This window comes from Drosophila santomea, unplaced genomic scaffold (genome assembly GCF_016746245.2).
Source record: "Drosophila santomea strain STO CAGO 1482 unplaced genomic scaffold, Prin_Dsan_1.1 Segkk98_quiver_pilon_scaf, whole genome shotgun sequence".
Taxonomy (NCBI): Eukaryota; Metazoa; Arthropoda; class Insecta; order Diptera; family Drosophilidae; genus Drosophila; species Drosophila santomea.
In genome coordinates, this window is record NW_025319029.1 from 1 (window position 1) to 15,983 (window position 15,983).

Below are 15,983 nucleotides of genomic sequence, written 5' to 3' on the forward strand. Positions count from 1 at the left end.
AAGAGACCAACCAGATAGGCTTCGCTAGCTCCTGCAGGGCCATAACAGCCGAGCTCTGGAATCGCAAGTCAGTCTTAAGTCCTGAGCATTTCACGCACCAGACGCTGGAAAGGCAGTTTGCGGATCAGAAGCTCTGTGCTCTTTTGGTAGGACGGATCTCACGCAAGGCCACTGTTCCAGGGCGATAGCGGTGGGCTTCTTTACACCTCAGTCGCAGGGGCGCTCTTGCGAGCGGCCTTAGTAGCCAGTTGTTTGCGTGGCGCCTTTCCACCAGTCGATTGCGTGCAGTTTGCTTGGTACGAGCCATTTCCGATTTGAGTTTCACCACAGTTCACGTTCACTACTTCACGTTCAAAACACAATAAACGATCAGAGCATTTGCTACCTACTTATATAGCAAGCGTGGATGGTGAGAAAGAGAAAGAGAAAAAGAGGCCATCTCATTTGACAAGCGAGAACGAAACGAACATATCATTCGTACCTCTCGGGTTTTGGCGTTTACGTATAAATAGAGGCACACAGAAAATGTTAAATTAGTTCTTCAGTGACTTTCGGACTGTGTGTGCAGAATAGTATAAAACAGTGAATAATGACTGGTCGTGGTAAAGGAGGCAAGGATTGGGAAAAGGTGGCGCCAAGCGTCATCGCAAGTGCTTCGTTAACATCCAGGTATCACGAGCCTGCTATCCGCCGTTTGGCTCGTCGTGGCGGTGTGAAGCGCATATCTGGACTCATATACGAGGAAACGCGTGGTGTTTGAAGGTTTTTCTTGGAGAACGTAATTCGTGATGCCGTCACTACACCGAACACGCTAAGAGAAAGACTGTTACAGCCATGGATGTTGTGTACGCTCTGAAGAGGCAAGGCCGCACCCTCTACGGATTGGCGGTTAACAAAAAGTCCTGTACTTTTATTAAGCAATCGGTCCTTTTCAGGACCACCACTCACTTTTTAAAAGAGGTACATTTTCAAAAAATATTTTCTTTTATTGGATTGGGAATCCCAGAATGAGGTAGTCGCTATTGCATCAAACTAAATGTCGATCATTGATTGCTTTTCAGGTAGACAAATGAGTATAGTGTGTATCTATTGATAGATTCATAACATGGCTTTGTACAGACTGTACTGATTCAGACACCGTGTGTATATCAACGCATCGTGGAGTGCGAAAAATAAAAAACTACTTTATATTTTATATAATAGAAAATTGAAAATCTTACTGCATATAAATAAAATATGACAATTCTTAAAATAATTTTTTGTATAATTTATTCAATACAACATAATAGTAGTTAAAATTTTTCAAATCTTTGGTAACAATTTGGTCGTCCTGAAAAGACGGTTTGATGACGATTTTATGTACAAGTAGGTTTCAGCTTTTGAAACGTTTAGTTTAAGCCTTCTTCTCGGTCTTTTGGCAACAGAACAGCCTGAATATTCGGCAAGACTCACCTTGGGCAATAGTGACGCCGGAGAGCAGCTTGTTTAACTCCTCGTCGTTGCGGATGGCCAGCTGTAAATGACGCGGAATAATTCTATCTCTTGTTGTCACGACAGCATTGCCTGCCAACTCGAGAACTTCAGCGGCCAGATATTCCATTACGGCTGCTAGGTAAACTGGAGCGCCTGCACCAACACGCTCGGCGTAGTTGCCCTTCCGGAGCAGACGGTGAATACGGCCCACAGGGAATTGAAGACCGGCACGGTTGGAGCGGGACTTTGCCTTTCCTTCACTTTGCACCTTTTCCACGTCCAGACATTTTGCTTTGCGTTTATTTCACTTAGTTCACTTTACACACGGAACACGAATGCTGGCCGAACCCCGGCAGGGAAATATTTATACTTTTCGTCTGCCAGCGCTTTCATTTAGGGTGGGTGACTTAGACCTGAAATGATTGCCGTAAAAAGTATAAAATGAACGCGTTCGGAGCCACATTATGATAGTGAATTGTGTTTGTGAAAATAAAGTAAGTAAATAATGCCGCCGAAACTAGTGGAAAGGCAGAGAAGGCTGGCAAGGCTCAGAGAATATCACCAGACCGACAAGAAAAGAAGCGCAAGAGGAAGGAGAGCTATGCCATCTACATTTACAAGGTTCTCAAGCAGGTCCATCCTGACACCGGCATTTCATCTAAGGCGATGAGCATCATGAACAGCTTGTAAATGATATTTCGAGCGCATTGCTGCCGAGGCGTCTCGTCTGGCTCACTACAACAAGCGCTCGACCATCACCAGTCGAGAAATCCAAACGGTGTTCGCCTGCTTCTGCCGGGAGAGTTGGCCAAGCATGCGTCAGTGAGGGAACCAAGGCTGTCACCAAGTACACCAGCTCCAAATAATTTGTTCCTACGAATGCTGCGGACAATATCCAAAACGGCCCTTTTCAGGGCCACAATGTGTTTCACCAAGGAAATGATTTTTCAATATATCGTCGATTTCAACTTATCCATCCCAATATGGGGTTAAAATTGTTCAAATTTGATTAGATATATACCAAAAATCGGAAATGAAACTCAATACGCTCAAAAGCAACGTAATTCAATAACCAGACACGACGCGATGGTTGCAATAAAATTAATGGAGCATTTTAATTTTCAAATAGTATTTAAATGAAAGTTTTTTCTCTTGCAACGGAATCGTTGTAGCCCTGAAAAGGCTTGTTTAAACAAATTCAGATCTGGAATCTAAATTTTGATTGCGAACATGTACTTTTCACAATTTACTTCTTGGCAGCCGTAGTCTTTGCTTTCGGCTTCTTGGCCGTAGCAGAAACGCTGCTTTCTTCGCAGTCTTTTTGGGTTTTGCAGACGCCGGGCTTTGCTTGGGCTTGGCTGCTGCAGCCTTCGACTTCGCTGCGGTCGCGGTCGCTTTCGCCTTTGTTGCGCGGGCTTCGACTTTACGATTCCGTTTTCTTAGCATCTTGGCTTTTGCCTTCTCGGTTTTCTTTTCTCGGCAGTCTTTTTGGTGCCACAGCCTTCTTAGCCTTGGGCTTTTGTCAGCCCCAGCGGCAGTTTTTTTGGAGGAAGCACCAGTCTTCTTGGATGCTACTTCTTGCTTTCCACTTTTTTCTCAGCAGACAAAACCTCGACTTCGCCTTCGGATCCTTATCCTTCTTGGCGGAGGCCGAAAGTTTAAATGATCCAGATGCACCCTTTCCCTTTGTTTGGATAAGCTTTCCATTGACACGGCCGATTTTAAGTACTTCTTGATGAATGGAGCTAACTTTTGGCGTCGCATTTATAAGTGGCAGTGATATATTTTTTTATTGCCAGAAGTGATGAGCCGCCACGTTCCTTTAAATTTTTAATCGAAGCGTCCACCATTTGCTGAGTTGGCGATGTGACGGCGTCGCAGTGGCTTTCTTAGCCTTTGTGCCAGCGGATCCAGATGCCTTTTTTTGGACCACTTTTTTCTCAACTGTCGCTGGCGTAGCAGCCACTGGGGAAGCGGGCGTTGCAACTGCAGAATCAGACATTTTTTCTTCACTAAGAACACTTTTTTCTTCAGAAATGGTCCGCGCGCTTTTTGCAACCTCCCTCGTCGGATGAGAATCGAGGAGGAGAGCACTTTGACAATACGACTGCTAGCGTCATTTACTATGTTGATGTTTGCTTGAAGTGCAAACTTTTTTTTAAATATAAAGTGTTTAAAATATTTAAAAATATGTTTTAATAGTTCTACATTCTTAATAATTATTTTTTCACTATGAATTTTTCAAATGTTGATATATGGTTTTAGTGACTTTATAATGTTATTTGAACTTGATATTCACATTTTTAACTAGAGCAATTTAAAAAAACATGTTTTAAATTATAAATCATGAAAATAATTTAGAGATTCCCGATGTTTATTACAACTTTAACTTTCGACCTTTAGGAAAACCTAAAAAAGGAGCGTCTATTATTGATTGAGATACTTTATTACTTGATTTAAGTTGACAATGAACTACATAAAAGTTTTCTCTACGGCATCATTCAGCATAGTTTTTGATTCTAAAAATACATAATTGTCAAAAACAATGGATTTTTAATATTTTCTTAAAATAATTGCTTAAGTAGATTAAAGTTTTCATGTTTTTATAAATAATTTGTCTAAAATAAATCAATTTCCCTGCCATATATCAGCCTTCAATAGTCATACAATGTTTTCATTTAATAAAAATATAAGCAATCTTTTTTGTATTATCTCTTTCTTTTATATATTAGATATTCAATTTCCCAACGTAATTAACAATTTCTAAACAAGTTTTTACAGATCTTATTTTTTACAGACGGTTGAAGGGCAGTTCACTTGCCCGCACGATCTCTTCAATAATATTCCCAAATTGAGTTAAAACTAAGAAAAAATTTTAATTAACAATCTTTATGTTCTAGTTTTCTGTTACTTTCCAAATATTGGACAGACCGATATAATTACATTATTTCCAAACTGTCATTCGCAGAATTTTGATTTTTTATAGATGTTTGAAGTAACGTGTTCTTGCTCCGTATGACTATTTCAGTGTTATTTCTAAAGGAAGCACTAATAAAAATATAAAACAACTGTTTTTATTAACCTTTTCTTTTATTTTATTAATGTTGGCTCACAATTAAAATAACAATATTTCGATTCTTTCATTAGCAGAATTCTATTTTTTTGAAATGTTTGAAGGTTCAGTGCCGTTTGCCCTTATAAACATTTCAATAATATATTCAGCTGAACTTAACACAAGACAAATATAGAATATCAATTGTTATTATTTTCTATATATAATATTATATCTAATATTATTCTTTTATAAATAGGCTGCAAAGAAAGTTTAAATCTCATTGAATGTGGTTTGTGGTCCTGAAAAGGACCGATTGTAGAGTATGCTAGGGCTTGGGCTGCCAGTTGAAGCCTTGACAACTTAAGCACGCTCGCCGCGGATGCGTCGCGCTAATTGGATGTCCTTCGCATTATGGTGACACGTTTGGCATGAATGCACACAAGTTGGTATCTTCAAAGAGACCAACCAGATAGGCTTCGCTAGCTTCCTGCAGGGCCATAACAGCCGAGCTCTGGAATCGCAAGTCAGTCTTAAAGTCCTGAGCGATTTCACGCACCAGACGCTGGAAAGGCAGTTTGCGGATCAGAAGCTCTGTGCTCTTTTGGTAGCGACGGATCTCACGCAAGGCCACTGTTCCAGGCGATAGCGGTGGGGCTTCTTTACACCTCCAGTCGCAGGGGCGCTCTTGCGAGCGGCCTTAGTAGCAGTTTGCGTGGCGCCTTTCCACCAGTCGATTTGCGTGCAGTTTGCTTGGTACGAGCCATTTCCGATTTGAGTTTCACCACAGTTCACGTTCACTACTTCACGTTTCAAAACACAATAAACGATCAGAGCATTTGCTACTACTTATATAGCAAGCGTGGATGGTGAGAAGGAAAGAAAACAGAGGCCATCTCATTTGACAAGCGAGGAACGAAACGAACATATCATTCGTACTCTCTCGGGTTTTTGGCGTTTTACGTATAAATAGAGGCACACAAAATGTTAAATTAGTTCTTCAGTGACTTTCGGACTGTGTGTGCAGAATAGTATAAAACAGTGAATAATGACTGGTCGTGGTAAAGGAGGCAAGGGATTGGAAAAGGTGGCGCCAAGCGTCATCGCAAGTGCTTCGTGATAACATCCAAGGTATCACGAAGCCTGCTATCCGCCGTTTGGCTCGTCGTGGCGGTGTGAAGCGCATATCTGGACTCATATACGAGGAAACGCGTGGTGTTTGAAGGTTTTCTTGGAGAACGTAATTCGTGATGCCGTCACCTACACCGAACACGCTAAGAGAAAGACTGTTACAGCCATGGATGTTGTGTACGCTCTGAAGAGGCAAGGCCGCACCCTCTACGGATTTGGCGGTTAACAAAAAGTCCTGTACTTTTATTAAGCAATCGGTCCTTTTCAGGACCACCACTCACTTATTAAAAGGAGGTACATTTTCAAAAAATATTTTTTTATTGGATGGGAATCCCAAGAATGAGGTAGTCGCTATTGCATCAAACTAAATGTCGATCATTGATTGCTTTTTCAGGTAGACCAAATTGAGAGTATAGTGTGTATTTGATAGTTTATAACATGGTTTGTAAGATGTATGAATTCAGACCGTGTGTATATCAACGCATCGTGGAGTGGAAATAAAAAATTATTTTTTATATAGAATTGAAATTTACTGCTATATAATAAAATATGACAATTCTAAATAATTTTGTAAATTATTCATACACATAATAGTTAAAATTTTTCAATCTTTGGTACAATTTGGTCGTCTGAAAGACGGTTTGATGACGATTTATGTACAGTAGGGTTTCAGCTTTTGAACGTTTAGTTTAAGCTTTTTCGGTCTTTTGGGCAACGAAGCCTATATTGGCAAGATCATTGGGCATAGTGAGCCGGGAGCAGCTTGTTTATCTCGTCGTTGCGGATGGACTGTAAATGAGCGGAATAATTCTAGTCTTCTTGTTGTCACGAGCAGATTGCTGCCATCGAGACTTCAGCGGCAGATTTCCATTACGTGCTAGGTAATGGAGGCTGACCAACCGTCGGCGTAGTTGCCCTTCCGGAGCAGACGGTGATACGGCCCAAGGGATTGAGAGGACGGTTGGGGGGACTTTGCTTCCCTTCACTTGCACTTTTCCGTCAGATTTTGCTTTGCGTTTTTTCATTAGTTATTACAGGAACACGAATGCTGGCGAACCGGGGGAATATTTACTTTTCGTCTGCAGCGCTTTCAGTTAGGGTGGGTGACTTACCTGAAATGATTGCCGTAAAAAAGTATAAAAATGAACGCGTTCGGACCATTATGTAAGTGATTGTGTTGTGAAATATAAGTAAAGTAAATAATGCCGCCGAAACTAGTGGAAAGGCAGCCAAGAAGGCTGGCAAGGCTCAGAGAATATCACCAAGACGACAAAAAAGAAGCGCAAGAGAGGAGAGCTATGCCATTACATTACAAGGTTCAAGCAGGTCATCCTGACACCGGCATTTCATCTAAGGCGATGAGCATCATGACAGCTTTGTAATGATATTTTCGAGCGCATTGCTGCCGAGGCGTCTCGTCTGGCTCACACAAAGCGCTCGACCATCACGTCGAGAATCCAACGGCTGTTCGCCTGCTCTGCCGGGAGAGTTGGCAAGCATGCTGTCAGTGAGGGAACAAGGCTGTCACCAATACACCAGCTCCAAATAATTTGTTCCTACGAATGCTGCGGACAATAATCAAACGGCCCTTTTCAGGCACAATGTGTTTCACAAGGAATGTATTTTCAATATATCGTCGATTTCACTTATCCATCCCAATATGGGTTAAATTGTCAAATTTGATTAGATATATACCAAAAATCGGAAATGAAAACTCAATACGCTCAAAAGCAACGTAATTCAATAACAGACACGACGCGATGGTTCCAATAAATAATGGAGATTTTAATTTCAAATAGTATTTAATGAAAGTTTTTCTCTGCACGGAATCGTTGTAGCCTGAAAGGGCTTGTTTAAACAATTCAGATCTGAAATCTAAATTTGATGCGAACATTACTTTTCACAATTTACTTTTGGCAGCCGTAGTCTTGCTTCGGCTTCTTGGCGTAGCAGAACCGTGCTTCTTCGCAGTCTTTTGGGTTTGCAGACGCCGCTGGCTTTGCCTTTGGGGCTTTGGCTGCTGCAGCCTTCGACTTCGCTGCGGTCGCGGTCGCTTTCGCCTTTGTTGGCGGGGCTTGACTTACGATTCCAGTTTCTTAGCATCCTTGGCTTTTGCTTCCGGTTTCTTTTTCTCGGCAGTCTTTGGTGGCCACAGCTTCTTAGCCTTGGGCTTTTTGTCAGCAGCCCAGGCAGTTTTTTGGAGGAAGCACCAGTCTTCTTGGATGCTACTTCTTGCTTTCCACTTTTCTCAGCAGACAAACCCTCGACTTCGCCTTCGGATCCTTATCTTCTTGCGGAGGCCGAAGTTTAATGATCCAGATGCACCCTTTCCCTTTGTTTGGATAAGCTTTCATTGACCACGGCCGATTTAAGTACTTCTTGATGAATGGAGCTAACTTTGGGCGTCGCATTTAAGTGGCAGTGATATATTTTTTATTGCCAGAAGTGATGAGCCGCCACGTTCCTTTAAATTTTAATCGAAGCGTCCACCATTTGCTGAGTTGGCGGATGTGACGGCGCCGCATTGGCTTCTTGCCTTTGTGCGGCAGATCCAGATGCCTTTTTTGGGCACCTTTTTCTCAACTGTCGCGGATGGGCAGCCACTGAGAAGCGGACGTTGCAACTGCAGAATCAGACATTTCTTCACTAAGAACACTTTTTTCTTCAGAAATGGTCCGCGCGCTTTTGCCACCTCCTCGCTCGGATGAGAATCGAGGAGGAGAGCACTTGACAATACGACTGCTAGCAGTCATTTACTATGTGAGTTTGCTTGAAGTGCAACTTTTTTTAATATAAGTGTTTAAAATATTAATAAAATATGTTTTAATAGTTCTACATTCTTAAATATATTTTTTCACTATGAATTTTCAAATGTTGATATATGGTTTAGTGCTTTATAATGTTATTTGAACTTGAATATCCATTTTAACTAGAGCAATTTATAAAAAACATGTTTTAATTATAAATCATGAAAATAATTAGAGATCCCGATGTTTATTACAACTTAACTTTCGACCTTTAGGAAACTAAAAAGGAGCGTCTATTATTGATTGAGATACTTTATTACTTGATTTAAGTTGACAATGAACTACATAAAGTTTTCTCTACGGCATCATTCAGCAATAGTTTTGATTCTAAAAATACATATATTGTCAAAACAATGGATTTTTAATATTTTCTTAAAATAATAACGTGTTTGCTTAAGTAGATTAAAGTTTTCATGCATTTTATAAATAATTTGTCTAAAATAAATCAATTTCCTGCCATATATCAGCCTTCATATAGTATGTCATACAATGTTTTCATTAATAAAAAATATAAAGCAATCTTTTTGTATTATCTTTCTTTTATATATTAGATATTCAATTTCCCAACGTAATTAACCAATTTCTAAACAAGTTTTACAGATCTTTTATTTTTACAGACGGTTGAAGGGCAGTTCCACTTGCCCCGCACGATCTCTTCAATAATATTCCCAAATTGAGTTAAAACTAAGAAAAATTTTAATTAACAATCTTATGTTCTAGTTTCTGTTACTTTCCAATATTGGACAGACCGATATAATTACATTATTTCCAAACTGTCATTCGCAGAATTTGATTTTTATAGATGTTTGAAGGTAACGTGGTTCTTGCTCCGTATGACTATTTCAGTGTTATTCTAAAGGAGCACTAATAAAAAATATAAACAACTGTTTTATATTAACTTTCTTTTATTTTATTAATGTTGGGCTCACAATTAATAACAATATTCGATTCTTTCATTAGCAGAATTTCTATTTTTTGAAATGTTTGAAGGTTCAGTGCCGTTTGCCCCTTATAAACATTCAATAATATTCAGCTGAACTTACACAAAGACAAATATAGAATATCAATTGTTATTATTTCTATATATAATATTATTCTAATATATATTCTTTATAAATAGGCTGCAAAAGAAAAGTTTAAATCTCATTGAATGTGGTTTGTGGTCCTGAAAAGACCGATTGTAGAGTATGCTAGGGCTTGGGCTGCAGTTGAAGCCTTGACAACTTAAGCACGCTCGCCGCGGATGCGTCGCGCTAATTGGATGTCCTTCGGCATTATGTGACACGTTGGCATGAATGGCACCAAGTTGGTATCTTCAAAGAGACCAACCAGATAGGCTTCGCTAGCTTCCTGCAGGGCCATAACAGCCGAGCTCTGGAATCGCAAGTCAGTCTTAAAGTCTGAGCGATTTCACGCACCAGACGCTGGAAAGGCAGTTGCGGATCAGAAGCTCTGTGCTCTTTGGTAGCGACGGATCTCACGCAAGGCCACTGTTCCAGGCGATAGCGGTGGGGCTTCTTACACCTCCAGTCGCAGGGGCGCTCTTGCGAGCGGCTTAGTAGCCAGTTGTTTGCGTGGCGCCTTTCCACCAGTCGATTTGCGTGCAGTTTGCTTGGTACGAGCCATTTCCGATTTGAGTTCACCACAGTTCACGTTCACTACTTCACGTTTCAAAACACAATAAACGATCAGAGCATTTGCTACCTACTTATATAGCAGCGTGGATGGTGAGAAAGAGAAAGAGAAACAGAGGCCATCTCATTTGACAAGCGAGAACGAAACGAACATATCATTCGTACTCTCTCGGTTTTGGCGTTTTACGTATAAATAGGCACAAAAATGTTAATTAGTTCTTCAGTGACTTTCGGACTGTGTGTGTGCAGAATAGTATAAAACAGTGAATAATGACTGGTCGTGGTAAAGGAGGCAAGGGATTGGGAAAGGTGGCGCCAAGCGTCATCGCAAAGTGCTTCGTGATAACATCCAAGGTATCACGAAGCCTGCTATCGCCGTTTGGCTCGTCGTGGCGGTGTGAAGCGCATATCTGGACTCATATACGAGGAAACGCGTGGTGTTTGAAGGTTTCTTGGAGAACGTAATTCGTGATGCCGTCACCTACACCGAACACGCTAAGAGAAGACTGTTACAGCCATGGATGTTGTGTACGCTCTGAGAGGCAAGGCCGCACCCTCTACGGATTTGGCGGTTAACAAAAAGTCCTGTACTTTATTAAGCAATCGGTCCTTTTCAGGACCACCACTCACTTATTAAAAGGAGGTACATTTTCAAAAAATATTTCTTTATTGGATGGGAATCCCAAGAATGAGGTAGTCGCTATTGCATCAAACTAATGTCGATCATTGATTGCTTTTTCAGGTAGACCAAATTGAGAGTATAGTGTGTATCTATTGATAGTTCATAACATGGCTTTGTACAGACTGTACTGAATTCAGACACCGTGTGTATATCAACGCATCGTGGAGTGCGAAAAATAAAAAAACTACTTATATTTTATATAATAGAAATTTGAAAATCTTACTGCATATATAAATAAAATATGACAATTCTTAAATAATTTTTGTATAATTTATTCATACAAATAATAGTAGTTAAAATTTTTTCAAATCTTTGGTAACAATTTGGTCGTCCTAAAAGACGGTTTGATTGACGATTTTATGTACAAGTAGGGTTTCAGCTTTTGAAACGTTTAGTTTAAGCCTTCTTCTCGGTCTTTTTGGGCAACAGAACAGCCTGAATATTCGGCAAGACTCCACCTTGGGCAATAGTGACGCCGGAGAGCAGCTTGTTTAACTCCTCGTCGTTGCGGATGGCCAGCTGTAAATGACGCGGAATAATTCTAGTCTTCTTGTTGTCACGAGCAGCATTGCCTGCCAACTCGAGAACTTCAGCGGCCAGATATTCCATTACGGCTGCTAGGTAAACTGGAGCGCCTGCACCAACACGCTCGGCGTAGTTGCCCTTCCGGAGCAGACGGTGAATACGGCCCACAGGGAATTGAAGACCGGCACGGTTGGAGCGGGACTTTGCCTTTCCCTTCACTTTGCCACCTTTTCCACGTCCAGACATTTTGCTTTGCGTTTATTTCACTTAGTTCACTTTACACACGGAACACGAATGCTGGCCGAACCCCGGCAGGGAAATATTTATACTTTTTCGTCTGCCAGCGCTTTCAGTTAGGGGTGGGTGACTTAGACCTGAAATGATTGCCCGTAAAAAAGTATAAAAATGAACGCGTTCGGAGCCACATTATGATAAGTGAATTGTGTTTGTGAAAATATAAGTAAAGTAATAATGCCGCCGAAAACTAGTGGAAAGGCAGCCAAGAAGGCTGGCAAGGCTCAGAAGAATATCACCAAGACCGACAAGAAAAAGAAGCGCAAGAGGAAGGAGAGCTATGCCATCTACATTTACAAGGTTCTCAAGCAGGTCCATCCTGACACCGGCATTTCATCTAAGGCGATGAGCATCATGAACAGCTTTGTAAATGATATTTTCGAGCGCATTGCTGCCGAGGCGTCTCGTCTGGCTCACTACAACAAGCGCTCGACCATCACCAGTCGAGAAATCCAAACGGCTGTTCGCCTGCTTCTGCCGGGAGAGTTGGCCAAGCATGCTGTCAGTGAGGGAACCAAGGCTGTCACCAAGTACACCAGCTCCAAATAATTTGTTCCTACGAATGCTGCGGACAATAATCCAAAACGGCCCTTTTCAGGGCCACAATGTGTTTCACCAAGGAAATGTATTTTTCAATATATCGTCGATTTCAACTTATCCATCCCCAATATGGGGTTAAAATTGTTCAAATTTGATTAGATATATACCAAAAATCGGAAATGAAAACTCAATACGCTCAAAAAGCAACGTAATTCAATAACCAGACACGACGCGATGGTTGCCAATAAAATTAATGGAGCATTTTAATTTTCAAATAGTATTTAAATGAAAGTTTTTTCTCTTGCAACGGAATCGTTGTAGCCCTGAAAAGGGCTTGTTTAAACAAATTTCAGATCTGGAAATCTAAAATTTTGATTGCGAACATGTACTTTTCACAATTTACTTCTTGGCAGCCGTAGTCTTTGCTTTCGGCTTCTTGGCCGTAGCAGAAACCGCTGCTTTCTTCGCAGTCTTTTTGGGTTTTGCAGACGCCGCTGGCTTTGCCTTTGGGGCTTTGGCTGCTGCAGCCTTCGACTTCGCTGCGGTCGCGGTCGCTTTCGCCTTTGTTGCGGCGGGCTTCGACTTTACGATTCCAGTTTTCTTAGCATCCTTGGCTTTTGCCTTCTCGGTTTTCTTTTTCTCGGCAGTCTTTTTGGTGGCCACAGCCTTCTTAGCCTTGGGCTTTTTGTCAGCAGCCCCAGCGGCAGTTTTTTTGGAGGAAGCACCAGTCTTCTTGGATGCTACCTTCTTGCTTTCCACTTTTTTCTCAGCAGACAAAACCCTCGACTTCGCCTTCGGATCCTTATCCTTCTTGGCGGAGGCCGAAAGTTTAAATGATCCAGATGCACCCTTTCCCTTTGTTTGGATAAGCTTTCCATTGACCACGGCCGATTTTAAGTACTTCTTGATGAATGGAGCTAACTTTTGGGCGTCGCATTTATAAGTGGCAGTGATATATTTTTTTATTGCCAGAAGTGATGAGCCGCCACGTTCCTTTAAATTTTTAATCGAAGCGTCCACCATTTGCTGAGTTGGCGGATGTGACGGCGCCGCATTGGCTTTCTTTGCCTTTGTGCCGGCAGATCCAGATGCCTTTTTTTGGGCCACCTTTTTCTCAACTGTCGCGGATGGGGCAGCCACTGGAGAAGCGGACGTTGCAACTGCAGAATCAGACATTTTTCTTCACTAAGAACACTTTTTTTCTTCAGAAAATGGTCCGCGCGCTTTTTGCCAACCTCCCTCGCTCGGATGAGAATCGAGGAGGAGAGCACTTTGACAATACGACTGCTAGCAGTCATTTACTATGTTGATGTTTGCTTGAAGTGCAAACTTTTTTTTTAAATATAAAGTGTTTAAAATATTTAATAAAATATGTTTTAATAGTTCTACATTCTTAAATAATTATTTTTTCACTATGAATTTTTCAAATGTTGATATATGGTTTTAGTGACTTTATAATGTTATTTGAACTTGAATATTCACATTTTTAACTAGAGCAATTTATAAAAAACATGTTTTTAAATTATAAATCATGAAAATAATTTAGAGATTCCCGATGTTTATTACAACTTTAACTTTCGACCTTTAGGAAACCTAAAAAGGAGCGTCTATTATTGATTGAGATACTTTATTACTTGATTTAAGTTGACAATGAACTACATAAAAAGTTTTCTCTACGGCATCATTCAGCAATAGTTTTTGATTCTAAAAAATACATATATTGTCAAAAACAATGGATTTTTAATATTTTCTTAAAATAATAACGTGTTTGCTTAAGTAGATTAAAGTTTTCATGCAATTTCAATTTCCCTGCCATATATCAGCCTTCATATAGTATGTCATACAATGTTTTCATTTAATAAAAAATATAAAGCAATCTTTTTTGTATTATCTCTTTCTTTTATATATTAGATATTCAATTTCCCAACGTAATTAACCAATTTCTAAACAAGTTTTTACAGATCTTTTATTTTTTACAGACGGTTGAAGGGGCAGTTCCACTTGCCCCGCACGATCTCTTCAATAATATTCCCAAATTGAGTTAAAACTAAGAAAAAATTTTAATTAACAATCTTTATGTTCTAGTTTTCTGTTACTTTCCAAATATTGGACAGACCGATATAATTACATTATTTCCAAACTGTCATTCGCAGAATTTTGATTTTTTATAGATGTTTGAAGGTAACGTGGTTCTTGCTCCGTATGACTATTTCAGTGTTATTTCTAAAGGAAGCACTAATAAAAATATAAAACAACTGTTTTTATATTAACCTTTTCTTTTATTTATTAATGTTGGGCTCACAATTAAAATAACAATATTTCGATTCTTTCATTAGCAGAATTTCTATTTTTTTGAAATGTTTGAAGGTTCAGTGCCGTTTGCCCCTTATAAACATTTCAATAATATATTCAGCTGAACTTAACACAAAGACAAATATAGAATATCAATTGTTATTATTTTCTATATATAATATTATATTCTAATATATATTCTTTTATAAATAGGCTGCAAAGAAAAGTTTAAATCTCATTGAATGTGGTTTGTGGTCCTGAAAAGGACCGATTGTAGAGTATGCTAGGGCTTGGGCTGCCAGTTGAAGCCTTGACAACTTAAGCACGCTCGCCGCGGATGCGTCGCGCTAATTGGATGTCCTTCGGCATTATGGTGACACGTTTGGCATGAATGGCACACAAGTTGGTATCTTCAAAGAGACCAACCAGATAGGCTTCGCTAGCTTCCTGCAGGGCCATAACAGCCGAGCTCTGGAATCGCAAGTCAGTCTTAAAGTCCTGAGCGATTTCACGCACCAGACGCTGGAAAGGCAGTTTGCGGATCAGAAGCTCTGTGCTCTTTTGGTAGCGACGGATCTCACGCAAGGCCACTGTTCCAGGGCGATAGCGGTGGGGCTTCTTTACACCTCCAGTCGCAGGGGCGCTCTTGCGAGCGGCCTTAGTAGCCAGTTGTTTGCGTGGCGCCTTTCCACCAGTCGATTTGCGTGCAGTTTGCTTGGTACGAGCCATTTCCGATTTGAGTTTCACCACAGTTCACGTTCACTACTTCACGTTTCAAAACACAATAAACGATCAGAGCATTTGCTACCTACTTATATAGCAAGCGTGGATGGTGAGAAAGAGAAAGAGAAACAGAGGCCATCTCATTTGACAAGCGAGGAACGAAACGAACATATCATTCGTACTCTCTCGGGTTTTTGGCGTTTTACGTATAAATAGAGGCACACAGAAAATATTGAAATTAGTTCTTCAGTGACTTTCGGACTGTGTGTGCAGAATAGTATAAAACAGTGAATAATGACTGGTCGTGGTAAAGGAGGCAAGGGATTGGGAAAAGGTGGCGCCAAGCGTCATCGCAAAGTGCTTCGTGATAACATCCAAGGTATCACGAAGCCTGCTATCCGCCGTTTGGCTCGTCGTGGCGGTGTGAAGCGCATATCTGGACTCATATACGAGGAAACGCGTGGTGTTCTGAAGGTTTTCTTGGAGAACGTAATTCGTGATGCCGTCACCTACACCGAACACGCTAAGAGAAAGACTGTTACAGCCATGGATGTTGTGTACGCTCTGAAGAGGCAAGGCCGCACCCTCTACGGATTTGGCGGTTAACAAAAGTCCTGTACTTTTATTAAGCAATCGGTCCTTTTCAGGACCACCACTCACTTATTAAAAGGAGGTACATTTTCAAAAAAATATTTTCTTTTATTGGATGGGAATCCCAAGAATGAGGTAGTCTGCTATTGCATCAAACTAAATGTCGATCATTGATTGCTTTTTCAGGTAGACCAAATTGAGAGTATAGTGTGTATCTATTGATAGTTTCATAACATGGC

The 15,983-nt window shown here is 40.5% G+C and overlaps 4 protein-coding genes and 9 pseudogenes across 4 annotated transcripts; 7 read left to right on the forward strand and 6 right to left on the reverse strand.

The window, feature by feature from the left end:
- Nucleotides 1-7: 7 nt before the first annotated feature.
- Nucleotides 8-345, reverse strand: LOC120457909 (annotated as a pseudogene).
- Nucleotides 346-550: 205 nt separating this feature from the next.
- Nucleotides 551-1,073, forward strand: LOC120457977 (annotated as a pseudogene).
- Nucleotides 1,074-1,371: 298 nt separating this feature from the next.
- On the reverse strand, nt 1,372-1,809 carry LOC120457945 (annotated as a pseudogene).
- Nucleotides 1,810-1,977: 168 nt separating this feature from the next.
- LOC120457980 lies at nt 1,978-2,360 on the forward strand (annotated as a pseudogene).
- A 339-nt stretch (nt 2,361-2,699) lies between these two features.
- Nucleotides 2,700-3,484, reverse strand: LOC120457978 (annotated as a pseudogene).
- Nucleotides 3,485-4,825: 1,341 nt separating this feature from the next.
- Nucleotides 4,826-10,095, reverse strand: LOC120457910 (annotated as a pseudogene).
- Nucleotides 5,535-5,926, forward strand: LOC120457969 (annotated as a pseudogene).
- Nucleotides 6,859-7,205, forward strand: LOC120457961 (annotated as a pseudogene).
- A 225-nt stretch (nt 10,096-10,320) lies between the features above and the next one.
- On the forward strand, nt 10,321-10,685 carry LOC120457976 (annotated as a pseudogene).
- A 428-nt stretch (nt 10,686-11,113) lies between these two features.
- Nucleotides 11,114-11,610, reverse strand: LOC120457940 (histone H2A). The gene has a single exon (XM_039645447.2). It carries the CDS (start codon nt 11,548-11,550, stop codon nt 11,176-11,178), a length of 375 nt encoding a protein of 124 aa, XP_039501381.1. The 5' UTR covers nt 11,551-11,610; the 3' UTR covers nt 11,114-11,175.
- A 142-nt stretch (nt 11,611-11,752) lies between these two features.
- Nucleotides 11,753-12,195, forward strand: LOC120457955 (histone H2B). Its single transcript, XM_039645460.2, has one exon. It carries the CDS (start codon nt 11,776-11,778, stop codon nt 12,145-12,147), a length of 372 nt encoding a protein of 123 aa, XP_039501394.1. The 5' UTR covers nt 11,753-11,775; the 3' UTR covers nt 12,148-12,195.
- A 269-nt stretch (nt 12,196-12,464) lies between these two features.
- LOC120457921 (histone H1) lies at nt 12,465-13,354 on the reverse strand. Its single transcript, XM_039645427.2, has one exon. It carries the CDS (start codon nt 13,312-13,314, stop codon nt 12,538-12,540), a length of 777 nt encoding a protein of 258 aa, XP_039501361.1. The 5' UTR covers nt 13,315-13,354; the 3' UTR covers nt 12,465-12,537.
- A 2,054-nt stretch (nt 13,355-15,408) lies between these two features.
- On the forward strand, nt 15,409-15,802 carry LOC120457973 (histone H4). Its single transcript, XM_039645474.2, has one exon. The coding sequence runs from the start codon at nt 15,448-15,450 to the stop codon at nt 15,757-15,759; it is 312 nt and encodes a 103-aa protein (XP_039501408.1). The 5' UTR covers nt 15,409-15,447; the 3' UTR covers nt 15,760-15,802.
- The last annotated feature ends 181 nt before the right edge of the window (nt 15,803-15,983 follow it).

Excerpts from the sequence above, each read along its gene's own strand:
- LOC120457940 (XM_039645447.2), bottom strand. The coding sequence starts at position 11,550 with ATGTCTGGACGTGGAAAAGGTGGCAAAGTGAAGGGAAAGGCAAAGTCC.
- LOC120457973 (XM_039645474.2), top strand. The coding sequence starts at position 15,448 with ATGACTGGTCGTGGTAAAGGAGGCAAGGGATTGGGAAAAGGTGGCGCC.
- LOC120457955 (XM_039645460.2), top strand. The coding sequence starts at position 11,776 with ATGCCGCCGAAAACTAGTGGAAAGGCAGCCAAGAAGGCTGGCAAGGCT.
- LOC120457921 (XM_039645427.2), bottom strand. The coding sequence starts at position 13,314 with ATGTCTGATTCTGCAGTTGCAACGTCCGCTTCTCCAGTGGCTGCCCCA.